The sequence below is a fragment of the Alligator mississippiensis genome, chromosome 2 (assembly GCF_030867095.1).
Source record: "Alligator mississippiensis isolate rAllMis1 chromosome 2, rAllMis1, whole genome shotgun sequence".
Classification (NCBI taxonomy): domain Eukaryota; kingdom Metazoa; phylum Chordata; order Crocodylia; family Alligatoridae; genus Alligator; species Alligator mississippiensis.
The window spans coordinates 5,182,546-5,200,575 of record NC_081825.1 but is presented as its reverse complement, the minus strand read 5'-3'; the positions used below and the strand labels follow the sequence as shown (position 1 = coordinate 5,200,575).

Genomic DNA, 18,030 nt, shown 5'->3' with positions numbered 1-18,030 from the left:
GTGGGGATCAGCAAGTATTTTTATAAAGCTAACTTACTCCATGTGACATTAACCTGGACAGACTGTTAACACGCTGCAGGAAGCTCTTTCATTTGGAGAACGCCGTGGGTCTTATAACTCGAAGCAGAAATGAAATGAGAAGTTAAGTTGCATTTGCAGCAGCTGTTTTTAAAGTTGTCTTCTCCTGAAGAAGAAAAAATCTCTCTCTGGACTAGTAGTCTTTTTAAAGGACCTAATCCTGCACGGTCCAGGGTGGAATTGGGATCAGAGCTATGTAATTGATATGAACAATCCTTTCTTACTCAGCAGATTGCCTGGCTATGCTTATTCAGCATCACATCTGCTGGCTTTACTTAACAAAAAAGTTTCTGGCTCTATTGCTGTGGATCCGATACAATAGAGCCAGATGGATGCAAGTCTGTCTTGTGTCTCATCGTGAAAATTGGGACCGTCAGCAATTTCTGATTTTCCCAGAGCACAGCTGGACTTCCAGGTCCCTGGCTGACTGAGAGGTGCTGGCAACTAGGAGCAGCACTTTCCTGCTTGTACCCAAGCCACTCAGAGCTGAAGCTCATCCCTGGAGAATGCCAGCACAGGGCACAAGCATCACGTAAGCTGGGCTTAAACTCAGGGCTTGTTTTGCCAAGTGAAACCAAAGTGGTCCATGCCTTAGGGTGATGTTCACCGTGCGAGTGGAGCCAGAATTAGCAACAAGTACAAAACTTGCCATTTTCCTACCTGTAAAGTTCCTCTCTTCCTATTGACTCTTATAACAGTAACATTGGAGGGTTCTCTCTTTGTGTTGGCTGTAACTGCAGTTCAGGTGTACCTGTGTGGCTTTTCAGCGTGGTGCGGGTAGCGCTGTACAAGAAGAGCCTTCTTTCCAGGAGCTGTAAAATGGATGCTTCAGACACCCCAGGGTGAATTCTCCCGTTAGCATCACCAGTATACATCTGAAATGCTTTCCTTGAAACAGGCATACACTCCTCCCCTTCCCCCAGGGGTATCTCACCAGGACACTTCAAAAATAAACCTTGGTCATGGATGGTCCATCACTGCCTTGGGATAGGAGACAGGGACAGGTCCTGGTCTTATGGAAGTCATAGATTTGCAGAAGTTTAGGGCTGGATGGGACTGTCTCTAGTGGGTTATGGAATAGAGAAAATCCCACACAATTTACTGATTCGTTTTGATGCACTGGCTGGGGGAGTAGTTAGTTGATTGCACGATTTCACAATGATTACACACTTAATTCATACAACACAATTTTATTTTAAAACTCTTTGCTACGTATATAACACTGCTTAGCTTAGAAATACCACAAACATTAAGAACACAATAATTACATATATCAGAAACAATGCTCCGAATGCACTTCCTTCCCAAACAGTGCTATAAGAATTAGTATTACAAAAACAACTACAATTACAATTAAAAGTTAAATTTGAATCAATACTATTATTTTTCATAATATACTTACAATCCTAGAATTCCAAGAAGCCAAACACCTAAATACGGTTTCATTCCTCAGTAGTACAATTTAATGGGTTGGCCTCAGTAGTACGGTTCAATGGGCTCGCCTCAGCAATATGATTAAATGGTCTGGCCTCAATACTGATAGCTCTAAGTCCCCTTCTTTCAGTCCCTTTTGGGCGCTTTGCAGCTTCAGCGTGAACTAAGAGATTCGTGTTCACGGAGAGGGTGGTTCAGGTGATCAGTCTGATCCAGCCTACACTTGCGATTCTTCCTTCGTTGTTCTGCAAGTATAGTCACCTCCAATTTGGGAGAGTAAGTTACAGTTTTTATTGAGTGAGCTGCCGTCTTGGGCCACTCCTACTCAAACCTGTCATTACCCCCAAATTTGGGCTCGGATCTTACTCAACAGATTCTTTTGCTTAGTAATTAGTTTCTTTTGTTGATCATTTTAATTACTTTGGGGAACTTCCATACCACTGCAAGTGACCTTTTCTTACCAATCTGGTCAAAAGGCCCTAGGGTTTGATCTCTCGGAACTCAGGATATTTGCTTAAGGGTCAATTTTCAGGTTCTCTTTGTAAAAGACTTCTAAAGATAACATTCAAGAGTTAAAACTTTAAGCAAAGTCTGGATTTTCCACACGTAGTCCAAAACCATGACCTAGATAAGGAGATAAATCTTATCTTCTTCCTGAAACTGGCTAATGGGCAACCATTACAAACATTCAAACTATTTCATTCAATATGACAGGGACCTTGTGAGATCATCAGGTCCAGCCCCCCTTGCTCTGGGCAGGAAAGACTGCTGGGGTCAAATAACCATTGCAAAGCTCTCTTTAGTGGGCATTAGTGGATCTGGATAGTCTGTGTAATAGTACTCCATACAATGCAAAGCTTGAAGGGCTGTTTAGAGAGATCTCCAAGAGAGCTTCCCAGTGGACACTTATGGCTGCTGGATCTAAAGCACATTGGAGGCTTGGGCTTCCTAGGCTGTGTCTACGTAGTGCTTTGGCATATGTCTAGGCTACAGATGGTCTTTCCAGCATACCTTTTGAAGTCCTGAAACCTGCAGTCCGAATGCATAGACCTTGGCTGGTGACTCCTCAGTAGCTTAAGCACATGCTTTCTCTGAGATCCAACCTGGTGAGTGGGCACTGCCTTAAAGTTTACTTACAGGGCACTCCAATTGCACATATTGCTCAGAGGCCATAAGACATGCCAGTCCATTCATAGCCTGCTGCTTAGGATATAACAGACCTAACTTAACTGCTTATTAGATAAGTGCATGGCACCTTTCAGCCTAGTTGTCTCTCTGTACTTTGTTTAACTCCGTAATAACTGACTCCAGAAAAGTTGAAGGGGAAGTGTCTGTCGAAGGGCTGCTGTTGGAAGCTTTGATCATCGCCAAAGCCAACCTTACATGTAAATGGATTATTCTGTACTTACTAAGCATCACAACTGCTGTTAGCTGTGATACTAGCTGCCTACAACCAGAACGGCTTTCATCATTTTCGATGCTTCTCATAGCAATTGTGAAACAGGCTGTTAGAAGTCTTGAATAACAAAAGCTGGTCAATTTGTGGGCAGCTAATACCACAGCAGTGACAGCAGTTGTGATGGGTTGTTCTGTGCTTAACGAGCGTTGCTTGTATTTTAAGTTTGTGTAAATGCCTAAGCATTTTTTTTCACTCCCAAGACTGTACACTTAAAGGGTGTGCACTGAATGCGTGGTGTTGAAACACCTAACACAGAGACTTGCATTATCAGATGGAATAAAATGTTCACATCTGCACAACAGTAAGTATTTTGCGTGAATCTTTGGTTTCTCCAGTACTCTTGAGTGGTGTTTTTTTGACAGGAATGAAAGGGTCGAGCTGAGTCCACAATCCTTCCTCACCTGTGCATGGCTTCTGCTCCAAATGCCAGCTGAGTCTGTGCTTCTTTTTCTTGCACATTTTAAAATGGCCAGTGGGGAACCCTTTCTTTTATAACCCCTCTTTGTTTGATGGCTCCCCGATCAGCATAAATAGGTAATTAGTTGTTGGCAAGTGCTTGCTAAGCAACAAGGAATTGGACTGAGGCAGAGGCATCCTTTTATCAGATGTTCAAAGCTTTTGGTCACTGCTGTCATATATAGTGAATCTGGGAGACTTGGTATGCCTTACTCATTCCCGACCCATCCAGTCCCCTGTGAGTGAGTGGAGCTGTAGCTTGAGCCTAGCTTATTGTTTCATAGCTAATTTTAAGTGTTCTAGCATCCATCTGGCTATTCACGTGGTCTTAAATGGCTGTACCTTCTGAGCATGTATGATCGCAAGTGGTCCAAATGTTGAGACCGTTCAAGTAGGAGATGCCCTAGATCAGGGGTGGGCAAAATGCAGCCTGCGGGCCAGATGTTGCCTGCCAGGCCATTCTATCCGGCCCGTGGGGCCCCTAAAAAATTTAGAAAAGTAATATGTCATGCAGCCCTCGATGGCTTGCCAAAACTCAATAAGTGGACCTCCACCCAAAATAATTGCCCGCCCCTGCCCTAGATGCAGCCCTCTTCTCCCCCTCCCTCCCCATGGTATAACAGCATTATCTTCAGCATTGTTTTAACATATTCGTAAGTTATCTAGATAAGGGGGTGAGTAGTGAAATGGCCAAATTTGCGGATGACAGAATTATTCCAAGTGGTCAAGACCAGAGCAGGGTGCGAGGAACTACAGAAGGATTTGGCACTATTGAGCAAATGGGCAACTAAATAGCAGATGAAATTCAATGTTGATGAGCAAAAATAACCCAAACTATACCTATGACAGCTTTACATTTTTGCTGTTTCCGCACAGAAAAGAGACCTGGGCGTCATTGTGGGCTGTTCACTAAAAATACCAGCTCAGTGCTCAGCAGCCATCCAAAAGGCAAACAAAATGATAGGGATTATGACTTGGAAACAAAACTGAAAGTATCATGATGCCCCTTTATAAATCCATGGTGCATCCAACCTTGAATACTGTGCTCAGTTTTGGTCCCAATATCTCAGAAAGAATATACAGAAATTTAGAGATGGTGTATATAGAAGAGCAATAAGGATAATTTAGTGGTATGGAGGGGCTTGCATACGAGGAGAGACTAAAGAGGTTGAACCAGTTCAGAAAAGAGATGCTTGAGGGCGAATATGATAAGGGTTTACAAATGCTGAATGGCGAAGAGGAAGTAAATATTATTTACTGTCTTGCTCAATACAAGAGCTAGGGATTACAAAATGAATCTAGTAGGTCGTGAGTTTAAAACGAACAAAAGGAAGTTCTTTTTCACACAATATGTCCTTAAAACGTGGAACTCGTTGCCACCAGATGCTGTGGGAGCTGACCGTTTACTCCAGAGCAAAAAGGGATTGGACAAATTCTCGGAGGAAAGAAGCATTAGTCGCTATTGAACGTGGGGGTGAGGGACCCGGCCTTTGAATGGGGACTTCCCAGACCCTAAATGCTGGAGGCTGCAAGTGGGAGAGGAACAGCGGAGATAACCTGATCGGAAGCAATTCACTCCCCCTTTCTGCATCAGGATATTGGCCGAGATGGACTTAAGGTCTGACGCAAGATGTGGCAGCTCTTATGCTGTTCTTATGATTTATTTGTGTGAGCTCCTATGACTCAAACGATGCCTTTAATTTCTCTGCCCGCGATGCTGCCTCCTAGAATTGACCTCAGTGAGCGTTCACTTCCCAGAAGCAATATTCAAACTTATTCAGTGTAAAAATTGGCTTTATAGGGTGGCTGAAGCCTGTCTCGCAAGCCAGAGAAAATAGCTTACCTGTATGCTGTAGGCCTGAGGCTCGATCACGAGGCAGAAGTCAGCTTGTCGTGAGAGTTAAGTGGCTGGTCCCAGTGATGCATCACGGCTGATGCACCCAAGTGGCGCATGCATAGGGGTATGTGCGTCCTTCTTCGCAGCTTTCTGTGGACGTGCTTGTCACTGCCCTCTACCTGCCTCGTGCAGGGGCTTGTTCTGAGGCAGAATTTCTGGTTATTTCAGAGCATGCTTAAATCTAAGTGCAGACTCGGATTCGGGAGTATCGTGAAGGAAAATAGCAGCGATTTGAAGGGAAGATGAGATTCCAGTAAATAGTGGCATTAGGAGGGTAATGTTGGGTGGCTCGTGCTGATTTCCTGAACAACAGGCCTGAGCGTGATCAAAGCAAAGCCAGCAGCTGGCACTGTCCTCACCCTTAGCCTGATCAAATGTGTTGCATTAAGTCCTGGGGTATTTTAGCTAGTTCTACCCCATCGTTGCAAATGTGTTGCATCAAAAAACACTGAGACTAGGGAGAGCTGTTCTAAGGACTGCTCTGAGGTCAGCAGTAAAACAATAACCTGTAGAAAAAGAAACCAAGGGCATACAGAAATAAGTGACTTCAGCCACAAGTGTGGGGTACGAATGCTGCCTGGCTGGCATGCATGGCATATACTGTGAAGATAAGGTAAAGCTGTGCATTAATTGCCATTGGCAGATTCAACAACAAAAAGTAACTGTAGATCCTTATGTGCATATTCAGTACACGTGTATATCTCGCACTCGGCAAGTAAATGTAACCCAAGGTGTATCTGGGAAAGCTGGCACCCTTGGGTGCTACAATGGAGGTAGAGGAGTTGAGGTTTTGGCCACGGGGAATGGGATGGGAGCAGGATGTTGCAACAGCCAGATGAACAGTCCCCTGGCCACGTGGACCGCAGATTTATACGCTGAGCAACGATGCAAAGCCCTTAATTCAGCGGTGGCTGCAGGACCAGGAAGGGTTAACCTGGCTGTCGGTGGGGAAGTCGAGCAGGGACAGGCATGAGACTTTTTCATCCTGGTTGCAATAAAAATCCTGGGGTAGTTTAGCTATTACCACCCCATCATCGCAGCGCTTGGGAGCTGGGGTGATGTGGGTGCCAAGGCGTATGGTTGACAGCCCAGAGGCTGAAGTTTGAGGCTATAGCAGATGGGCTTACAGGGCGGCCCTGTCAGATCCAACGAATCTGCTAAATACCTTGTCACAAGAACACAAAAAAGGAAGGATCGCAATACTTTGCGGCTTTAGGGCTGGGATAGAAGTGCGAGTTAGCATGATTGGGGTGATGCATAGCTTACCTCTACTAGCAACATCCTCCTCTGTCTTTTAGGTGCCTAAATGTGATCCTCTTCCATCCGGACAACCCATTAACACAAGGTGGTGGGCCCTCCTCCTCCTCACTGCTTTCTTGTGATTTAGTCTTACTGCTAAGATGAGGGCATGTCGCATCTACTTCTGCGTTAATGGGATTTCTCAGGGACTCGAGCATGGTGGAACAAGCTTGTACTTGCGTGCCTAATAGGCAGAATGGGATTTGGCCCTACGTGTCCTGGTTTTCAGAGAGATGAATAATGGCTGCTCTCGACATTGAGAAGGGCACGATCCTTAACCCTGCACGAGCAACATTTTTGGGGCAGTGGATATTTTATTAATACAGTCTGAACAGCTCTAAAGCCAAATGACTTATGTTTTTTGCTTGTTACATGATGCTCTTCAGTTCTCTTCTGCCTTCTGCAGTCTTTAAAAATGTTTGGCAGTTTTGTCCTGGAACGCTTTCCTTTAAAGAGGGCCTTTTTCCCTGCTAAGACTGAATTTTTTTAAAGCAAAAATTGGGCTTTTTTGTTTCTGTTTTGTTACCGTACTAAACAAGATGGGATCTGGCCAGGGTTGTTATAGTAACTACTAAGATTTCCTCAAGAGAAGAGGAAAAAATAGAACACAGGCCCATTCATTTATTACTTTAGGATTTCATTCAAAGTTGCATGCTGTTCTGTGTAGATAATTTGCAAGGCGCACAGTGTAGGTAACTTCCAGCGACAAAAACACATACGAATAATGAATCTGAATGGCTTTCCACAATGTTGAGTTTGCAATATGATAGCTTGAGAGGAAACGCTGGTTTTTGTTCAGTTGTCTTTGGTTTTTCACTTTTGGAGCTTGGGTTGCCATGTCATTCTCCTGACATCTTCCTCCTTTATACCCATCATAAATTAGTTGTCTTGGGAAGGAGCGAATTGCAGAAGCCAGCTCCTGTAATGGTAAAAACACAAAAGCCGCAACCTTTTTAACAATGTCTCTGAGCCCCTTTTTCTCAAAAGCTGCTGCCAGTATTTTTGCATGCACCAAACTGCCCTTTTATTAAAAAAAAAAAAAAAAAAAAAAGCAACAACCAAAAAACAAATTAATTCTCGTAAGAGAAAATCGGTAACATGAACAGAATATTCATTAAAATTCTCATATTTTATCTTGTTAGAATGCGGCATAAATTCCTATATTATGTGGTTTTAATACCTGTCATTTTTAAAGACTTTAAAGGAAAACTCTACAGAACTTTCCACATAGATTCACAGCCCATACTTCTCTGGTGATGGGACTCACCAGCATAGTTTCATTAAATAAATAAATAAATTAATTAATTAATTAATAAATAATCTCTTTAAGATTATAATCAGAACCATAATGTCTAGAGCAAAAGCAACAAACCTTTCTGCACATTCCTCTTATGTAGGTAACGTTTTTGAGATCTTTGACAAATGACAACTTTTATACATGAGCATTTGAGGGGTCTCTCATCTTAGTATTTAATTGCTGTTATGTGCATTTTTTTTTTTTTTTTAAAGAAATCTGTTCCTTCCAGGGAAAAAAAAATTTCCAGGAAAAGACTCTTGGCCCCTCACTTGTGATTTAGACGATTGTCTATGACGGGCTGACCCTTTGGTTAATGGCAAGAGGAGCATTTTAAAATATGGGTCTCATCTGTTCCTGCTACACCGCAAGTGGTGCACAGCCTGGCTACGGGGGCAGTCCATAGCCTTTGGGACAGGACATGGTGTGTCCCTCTCCTGTTCCCGATGCCCGCTGTACACCTTGCTCCCATGCAATGTAATCATCAGACACACTTGTTGTCATGGTGACTTCAGATGATTGCACTAAAATACGCTTCAGCATGCAACCCAGACTAAAATCATAAGATCTCTAGGATGCTTCTGATTGATCCTGGAGAAAGTGGGCAGGCACCAGAGAGATTTTACATCGGACTCTTGTTGTCTGGAAAGAGACCAAGGCTGACCAGATGGCACGCCTTGAAAACCATACATTAAATAAATAGTTTCATAATTTCCTAGTAGCTAGGGTCAGGAGGGACCTGAACAGATCATCTAGCCTGAGCCCCTGCCACAGGCAGGAATGGATGCCGGGTTCACAAGACCCCAGACAGGTGATCATCCAAACTCCTCTTGAATGTGCCCAAGGTAGGGGCGAGGACCACTTCCCTGGGAAGTTGGTTCCCGATTTTGGCCACCCTAACTGTAAAATATTGCCTTCTGATCTCTAACCTAAACCTGGTCTCCATCAGCTTATGACCATTGTTCCTTGTCACCCCAGGTGGTGCTGGGGAGAAAAGGGCTCTGCCTATTTGCTGATGATCCCCACTGATGAGCTTGTAGGCAGCCACCAGGTCCCCCCTCAGCCTCCTCTTGCTGAGGCTGAACAGGTTCAGGTCCCTCAGTCTCTCCTCGTAGGGCCTGTCCTGCTGCCCTCTCACCAAGTGGGTGGCCTCCTCTGAGCCCTCTCCATGCTGGCCACATCCCTCCTGAAGTGCGGCGCCCAGAACGGGACGCAGTACTCCAACTGCGGCCTGACCACAGTCACAGAGAGGGGGAGGATCACCTCTCTGGACTGGCTTGAGATGCACCTTTGGATGCATGACAAGGTCTGGCTGGCTTTGCTGGCTGCGGTCTGGCATTGGCGGCTCATGTCCATCTTGGAGTCCATAATGACTCCGAGATCCCTTTCCACCTCTGTGCTTTCAAGAGGGGAGCTCCCCAGCCTGTATGTGTGCTGTGGATCCCTTCTCCCCAGGTGCAGCACCCTGCATTTGTCTGCGTTGAACCCCATCCTATTCTCGTCTGCCCACTTTTGTAGTCTGTCTAAATCTAGTTGCAGCCTCTCTCTCCCTGCAAGTGTGTCCACCTCGCCCCACACCTTAGTGTCATCAGCAAACTTGGACAGCGTGCTTTCCATCCCCTCGTTCAAGTCGCTGATGAAGATGTTAAACAGTGCGGGCCCGAGGACCAAGCCCTGGGGGACCCCACTGCTCACATCTCGCCAGGTTGAGTACAACCCGTCCACCACTACTCTCTGGGTGCGCCCCATCAGCCAGTTTTTTACCCATCCTACTGTGCAGGCATCAATGCTGCAGTCATTTAATTTATTGATGAGTATGGGGCGAGAGACAGTGTCAAAGGCCTTCTTAAAGTCTAGAAAGACTATGTCCACAGCGACACCATCATCCAAGGATTTAGTTACTTGGTCATAAAAGGCAATCAGTTTGGTGAGGCAGGACCTGCCTTTGATGAACCCATGCTGATTGCCCCTGATTCAAATATATATTGATTAACTTGAATATCACCTGCAGGCTGCTCAGCTTATTTATTAATATTTAAGTAAGCCAAAAGGGGCTGCTAGTAAAAATTAGGTAAAAAGTGGCTGGAGAAAAGATGTCTCTGAGACAAGTACCTAAAGCCATAGAGAGAGCAGTGACTAGACTGCTAGTAGGATGTCTCCAGTAATGTTAACAGGCTTATTTTGCAAGGTAGGACACCTTAATACTGACAGAAGCTACAGGAGACATCTTACCTGTTTATAGAGAGGGCCTGGATCACTTGCCAGAAGCTGATGAGGAACAAGCCCAGACCGAGAGAGGTTGTTTGAATGGGACTATGAAGTGGTTGAGCTGGCCCGGTAGCATTAGGAGGAGAGATGAAGATCTAGGTATTTAAACCTACGTGTAGACACGTTTTTAAAACCCTCGTGCACACGTACTACACAGTGTTTGTACTGTGAAGAAAAGAATTGCACCTTGTTTTGGAAAGACTGTTTATCCCTTGTACTTCCCAGGCAGCAAAACTCTAGCCCTGTTGGATCTGCTCAAGGCTGGCACAGGGCTCTACGTCCCTGATCATAGCAACATAGAAAACGAGGGTTGGAAGGGGCCTCAGGAGATCACATCTAGTCCACCCCCTGCTCCAAGCAGGACCAGCCCCAACTACATCATCCCAGCCAAGGCTTTGTCTACCCGGGTCTTAAACACCTCCAAGGATGGAAATGCCACCACATCTCTGGGTAACCTGTTCCAGTGCTTCGTCACCCTCCTTGGGAGAAAGTTTTTCCTAATATCCAACCTCAACTACCCTTGCTGCAGCTTGAGCCCATTGCTCCTTGTCCTGTCATCTGTCCCCACTGAGACCAGTCCAGCTCCATCCTCTTTGCAGCCCCCCTGCAGGGAGGTGAAGGCTGCTATTCAATCCCCCTCGGTCTTCCCTCCTGCAGACTTAATCAGCCCATTTCCCTCAGCCTCTCACAAGTCATGTCCCCCAGTCCCCCAACCATTTTTGTTGCCCTCTGCTGGACTCTCTCCAATTTGTCTAGGTCCTTTGTGTAGTGGGGGACCCCAAACTGGATTTGTAGATCATGGTCTACACGTTGGAGAATTGTGTGGTTCTGCCCCAGGAGTGGAAAGCCGTAGGGGTTTGCTCAGTGCAGCTAGCCTGGGGACAGCAAACCCCCTCGCAGAGCATGCGTAAAGAGAAGGTGGCTCCAACGGTCACGTTTCTTTAAGGTTGTTGAAACGTTTCCTGGATTCTTTCTTTCTTCATGTCTTCTGAAATTAAGCCTCATTAGGTTACTTTGCAAAGACTGCCCACTTTTGCGCTTGCTTATTAGCAGCTATTCAACAAGAGCTAGTGAGGTATGTAATACATGTTCACATATTTTTCTCCCCTGGTATAAAATTAGCTTAGCGTATGCAAAAATGGGCAGGAATCCAACCACAACACATTTGCTCTGTAGAGTGGTTGGACTGCCACTTCTTCAAGTGCTTTGTGTACGGCATGTTTTAAAGGCACTAGTCATTCACTTATTGCCAATTGCAGGTTGGCGTAACTGCTGGTATTTCCAAGAAAACAACAACGTATTCTTTGATGTTTGCAATGAAAAGGAGGAAAAATAATCTCCTTGCAATTAGTCTAACCCACAGAAGTCCAAGCTAGGCTGTAATGATACTTGCCTAATTTGCAGGGTTGTTGTGAGTAACAAGCTCATTAACGGTTGTGAGGTGCTCTGGCACAATGGTGATAAGAGCCCTAAGTACCTACATAGTTTATAATCAGATTTCATAATATCCAGCAAAAATGTTCTGCATTTTCAAGCATTCCCAAGCAGTCAACATAACTGCTCCAACAGCACAGGGCTGTTTATAGGTTACTTAAGGGATTTTAATCTATCAGCTTTGAATTTCTGGCATGGGCATCCTTCCTGCAGCTAGGCAGTCTCACTGATGTGCCTGTTTTTAAATAATTGAGAAGCACTTCCCATGTCCTGTGACATTTTCTGCAGCCTTGCTCCAACTCTGTTTGGATTCTCTGGCCAAGCACTTAGCCACTTAAATCAGCACACGCAGCTTGACTCGTTCTTGGGCAGGTTGGACTAATTAAGAGATTTTTTTTCCTCACCACCCTCCCCTTTTCATTGCCAAGATCAAAAGAATCGGCCTCTGTATGTCTCATTCCAGAGCTTGAACGGTGAGATTATTCTTCCCTTTTTAATTTAGCTATATATTCTGAAAATGAATGGATCTCTCTGCTGGTCCGTCAGCAATGTGCAGCTGCCCAGCTGTGCTAATTTGAATGCATGAGGTCCCGTGAAAGCTGCCTTTTTAGGGCAATCTGAGGAAGTTCCTATTCCACTACGTGCATGTTATAGTGGGTGGGCTTTTCAAAAGTGCTCGGTCTAATTCTGCTCTCATTAATTTGCTGATGAAGCTCTCCTTGACTTTGGTGGAAGCAGAATTATGTTAAGAATGTGATTTTTGAGAATCCCACCCAGGTGCATGTATAATAGTCATCATTTAAAATTTTATCATTTGCCAACTGTTCTTCAAAGTGGTTCCTGAAATCCAGTTGGCAATATATGAAAATACTTTGGTATCTTGGATATATTGGGTCTTGCTCTGACTCCTTCACATCAGCATTAAGCAGGGTCACTGCATTAGCGTCAGTGCATTTGATGGCAGAAACTACACTGACTAAACTACACTGCCTTATGCGGATGTTGCTGGGACCAGACTCAGACTCCGTACGGTATTCGTAATAGTTAATAGCTGATTTTGATTTCTCAGCAGTGACTGTGCATGTGTGTTTTTGGTGGGGTGCAGGTTTTTTTTTCCCCAAGGATCTAAATGATGTCTATTAGCCAGGGGCTCTTACTATACTTTTTGAAGGCCTCATCTTTCAATCCTGTAGTCCTTATGGAAGAAAGCTCCCTCCAGTTGGGGTTTGATAGTTTCTGGAGATCATGTTTGCACGGCATGACCAGATTTCTTGCAAGTACTTCACCATTTGTACTGTGGCTCTGTCTCCTGGGGAAGACAAATCAGGTTCATCACACTAAGTATGAAGTCTTCAGGTAGACACGTGTTTGGTGCTGCTAGTCATGGCAACTCCATTTGGGTTCAATTTTTTACATGTACACCGTGTTCTGGTGGAAGATGATGTGATCCATTTCCAGAGGAGTTTTTAGTACAAATACAGATACATGCATTTATATAAAGGCACGACCATCCTCGGGGCTATGTAAGAAGAATGTTTTAAAGAGTGTCTGCAATCCTGTTCCCTGGATTCGCAGCCTTAGATGTGTGTGTGCACTGCAGGCTCCGATTTCTCTGATCGTGTCTTTCTTTTGTTTGTAGAGCCGTCTCAAAGAAGCAGTGCAGTTGCTGGAGGATTATAAACATGGGACCTTACCCCCAGGAGTCACCAACAAAGAGGTAATATAAGATCCATTGCTAAATGGGTTCCCATTAACTGGATTTCCACTTAGGCCTGGGCACCTGCTTTACCAAAGTGAGATACATTTTCAAAGGTGTGATCATAACTGATCACTGGTTTATGACTTTCCTGGATTTGGATTGCCATGTATTAGCATCTGGTACCACGTCTGTTGAATCAAGATTTATTTTTTGTGAAGCCTTAACTAATGGTGTCTTAGCTATGGCATATACCTGGTCTTGCATTAGTTAGCATCAATGTATTTCAACCACTGGACTTCCCTCCCCTAAATTAACTATTCAAATGACTTTGGGTATTGGGTCTTCTGATTTGGAGTATGTCACGATCAAACTGAAACTTTTAACGAGAGTAAGAGGTGATTTAACCAGACTCCACAAAAATGCAGAGAGGCAAAGAAAGGGAGAATGACTACTCCAGGGGAAGGGGAGTTGAACAAAGGGATGTATTCTGGGTTCCAGCCCCTGCCCAAGGGCTGTTTGTGATTTTTTTTTCTTATTGAATGATTGTTTTTCACATAAAATGCATATACAGTCCAGGTGAGTGTCCTGACTGCTCTTTCTCCCTCTTGCTCCCTCTGGCACAATGAATTGTGAATTCTTTGTGCAAAGGAGCACTGGGCATATACTAGGAGGTGTTAAGCATCTACTCACTCCAGGCTAGTCTGTGACCTAGCGCATGTGGGTTTGAAACCCCTTTGGCAGAGGGAGGGATCAGGCTTGGGTGAGCGCCCTAACCAGAAACTGAAGAGAACAAGTGGCAGCCCTCTCAGTATCGCCGTCTCCAACCACATTTAAGAGATTAACAGTATACATTTAAAAGTACTACACTTATGGAAGGAAAGGTTGTAGGTTTAGCACTCTGGGTCTAAAACAGACCGTCTCCTCCCTGCCATTCTGCATAAAGTGCTTAAACCCTAGAGATGGGTATGATCTAGGCACATTGCTGTTCCTAGCATTTCCATATTGCCTTCTCACTCTGTACTGGCTTTGGAGCCCACTGATGCTCCTTAAATACTACGTGGCAAACCTAGAGCCTAGATCTGGGATCTGGATTCCAGGCTGGGGGATCCAGACACCTAAAAGCTAAGTGCTGCAATGCTGAGTTCTGCAGTACAGAGACCCACTTTTGGATCTAGCTTTTTAGATCCACCCTGGACTAGTGCACCTTGGCTTGACACTCCCGACCATGTCTTGCATATCTGCTCCTGTGCGCACACCCCATACTTTCAAATATGCCAGCAAGGCCACTTGGAGCTTGCAAGGCAATTACAACCTCACTGTTGAAGACTGAGCTGAAGCAGTCATGGAGCAGTGCCCTGGGCTGTTTTCACCAGCAAATTTCTGGATTTGGCTCGTGCTTGTGGGAGCAGGTGGATGGGGTATCCTTGGGAACGGATGGCTTGGACATGCCACCCCCATACTATAGCTATGCCTGTTGTGTCCTAGGTCCCCCTTTTGACATTAGGGTAACAGCACCTACCCTGGGCACTCATGAGGATTGCACACTAGTTGCATGCTGTGATGATAGATGCTATATAAATAGCCAAGCTCAATAGAAAAAGATTGGAAGGGCCTCATTGGATGGGTCTGTATATACAGGGGCTTATTTGGCCTGCAGCAATCATATTGGCATATATCCCAAGAATATAACAACAGAAATAGCAATGCCATTTTCACTCTTCCCGGCATGTACACCAAGTATGTTTTTAAATGATTTGTCTCATGCATTGCACCTGAAGAATGTATAGCAGGAAGGCTGGGCTGGCAGTAAGTTTTAATTTAGTTTAGAACGTGGCTCGTTCTGTAGTCATTCTTCACTGTGTTGGGAGTAAGTACATCATGCAGTTTCACAGAAGGCAGATCTGTCCGCTCTGGTTGCGAGCCTCTCCCTAGTGGCAAAATGCCCCTCTAACACCACAAGTGTTTGTTCTGAACACTTCTTGCTTTCCAGGTTCTTTGATCCTGTTATTGTCTTGGTTTTCTTTCAGATAGCTTGAGTGGAAGGCTGAGTATGAGGAAATGAGAAGAGGTGAGAGCTGCACAGTAGGGAACATGACCTTAGCCTGCACCACATATCTGAGTCCGTTCCCACGCTAAGACCCTCTGTAGTGGCAGGAACCCCCTGCTCTGCTGGCAGAGTTACAGTGCCTCTACCAAGTGGAGTGAGGCTCCTGTCATTAACCAGCAATCAGCTACAGGTGCATAAAGGTTCTCCTATGCCTTCAGGTGATTTCCGCAGTCTAATATGCATCTAGTGCCATCCCAGGCTGCCCTTGCACCAAGGCTGTAGGGGAGCTGCCAAATGGGCACACATTCTGGTGGCTTGGTGGTTGTACCTCTTGCTATCTGCTGCCAGATATTCTGGTGGCTGCACGTGGACGCAGCTATGACTCTCCACCCCCAGTGTGAAACTGAACCAGAGGATAGTCAGTGTATTGGGCCACTCGGACACTGGCCTAAATTTTTCATTCTGCACAATGAAAGGCTGACGCTGCACACAGAATTAATTGCAAGCTGCATAAACCCATTCCTTCTTTGTTCTCTCTTGCATGTATCCTTCCAGTCACGGCACTACAAGTGTGATGTGAATTTTTACTAAACAAGTCAGAAGAATTCAGGTGTCAAATAAATGTATGGGCACAGAGCAGGGTGGGAAGGGAGGCTGAAAATATATTGAAATGAAAAAATTAACACATGGATGTAAAAATAACTTTTTTGTAGTAAAACTGTGCAACAGGCTGACAGTGTTGGCCTGGATGCTCCACCCCGTTATCAGGTGTTGATAACGCTGGGGAATGAGAAATGGGTTCTGCTGATGCACTAGGGCAGGTGGCTTGTTACCCATCTGGGTAGGGAAGAAAGACCTGGCTCTCTGGAGGAGGGATCTAGACTGAGATGAGCAGTCTTGGAGGAGGAAACTGAGAAGCAGCCACTGAGCCCGGGGAGAAGGTGTGACCTGAACCTGTTACTGAACATAACTGTTAATTTTTGTCATCATAAAGTTTGGGCTTTACACAGTGTCTGAATTATCTTGGGGAAAGGTTCTTGCCTTCATAGTTGTTTCCAGATCTGGCCAAAACCTCTTTGTCTTTGGGCTGGAAAAAAGTATGACCCTTGTAACTTGAGATGGAAATGAGGCTGCTGAAAGTAGATTGGGCTTAAAACTTTGGCTTTTCATGGCACAAGATTTGCCATTAGACTCACTCCATCTGTGCATCAGTTTTGGATGATCTCTTCAATAAAAGTTGAGGGGGAGGTTTGCCCGGATGGAAAGCTTGCCCTTCCTAAATCCAACATGAGTGTGCCAGATATACACAGCTGTAAGCATATCATTAATTCCTGATCCATTTGCAGAGCATACAATGTGCCAATCGCTTTATTCAATGGAGAAGGGTTTTGAGGGTGTAGACTGCTTGCACTCAGAGTTTCCCTACTGTTGAAACAAGAAAGTCAAAAGAAGATATTCCCCCAACCTGGTGTCTAATTTGTGCGTGTCCTGACTGCTGCTCTTGTCTGGACGGAACTAGGTTTATCAGAAATTATTTGCTTGCACTTTCACCTTCTATAGTGACTAGTTTAGAAAGAGGACATTGCCACATTTTGTGGAGATGTTCCTTTCATTCAAGTGGTGATGACATTTTGCTAACTTGGAGTAAAAGATTGTAAAAGATCACATTGTCTTTCTGATAGCCATGTAGTCGGCCATAGACTAGACAGTCTATAGGTTGGTACACATCACTACAATTATGCATCAAAAAGGCTGGGGCAGGTACTCAGCGTTCAGCTGCATTTTCTTTGTCTGGGCTCGTGTTGGGAGGATTCAGCTGCAGGTCTGCCATAAAGAACTAAGTGTCTTAATTAAGGAGGCTTTGATGAGAAGTGAAGAAGGACGTTTTACAGTGTTTACAACGTTATTAATAATTGTCATGTATTTTGTGTCAGACTTGAGAGAGCCTGCATGAGCTTCTGGTCTTCCTAATTGGAGTAAAACCTGGTAATCCTTCTATAGCAAATAGAAGTGTTACAAGGTAAGGGATTTGCAAAAGTTTTAAGTGATCAGTTGTTTGAACAGGCCACAGGGGGAAAATAATGAGGTTCAAGATCAGAGAATAGCTTTTTTTAGTTAAACACCATATTCAAATCTTTGGCTTGGCTATTTTGATGGAGTGTTCAGCTTTATGTTAATCTAAACCCTAAAGTGTCCAAAAATACTTTTTCCCCCCCATTTAATGGCCATCACCAGACATGCCTGGGCTATAGCTGAAAGCATAACCATGGCTAAGCTTAATTTGTTTTTGTTACTTGTTAAAATAAACTCACTAGATGAAAAATGAAAGTATAAAAGTTGAACCAAAATTCTGTAATGTTAAATATTTTCTCAATAGTTTTATCTCCTTGGCAGAGCTTTTAAAGAGGAATTTCTCCTTCACAGTGTTCTGAAGTGGAGCAGCCCTGGATCTTTCCACACAGGATGATTTTCTTTAGCCTTACCCGCACTCTGCTTCTGTTTCGCCTGACCATCCGTCCTTGTGAGGTAGCTTCTGGAGGAAACGCTTCTTGTTACTGTCTGTGGGAAGGTTCACAGGTTGGCTGCCTGTGACTGAATGAACAAATGATGCAAAATGCTCCATCTAACAAGATTAATACAGATGCAAAGCGAAATGCTCAAGACT

At 44.6% G+C, this 18,030-nt stretch overlaps 1 protein-coding gene across 3 annotated transcripts in view; it reads left to right on the top strand.

Annotated features, from left to right (window-relative positions):
• The window catches only part of SFXN5 (sideroflexin 5), a 196,478-nt gene that overhangs the window by 26,365 nt on the left and 152,083 nt on the right, over positions 1 to 18,030 (top strand). For 2 of the 3 annotated variants that reach the window (XM_006261298.4, XM_014597100.3), the window contains exon 3: positions 13,259 to 13,336. In XM_006261298.4, the coding sequence (XP_006261360.3) occupies positions 13,259 to 13,336 (78 nt within the window). Of the gene's footprint in view, positions 1 to 13,258; positions 13,337 to 15,345; positions 15,387 to 18,030 lie in introns of those variants that run through there. The other variant, XM_059721418.1, reaches the window with a different exon arrangement.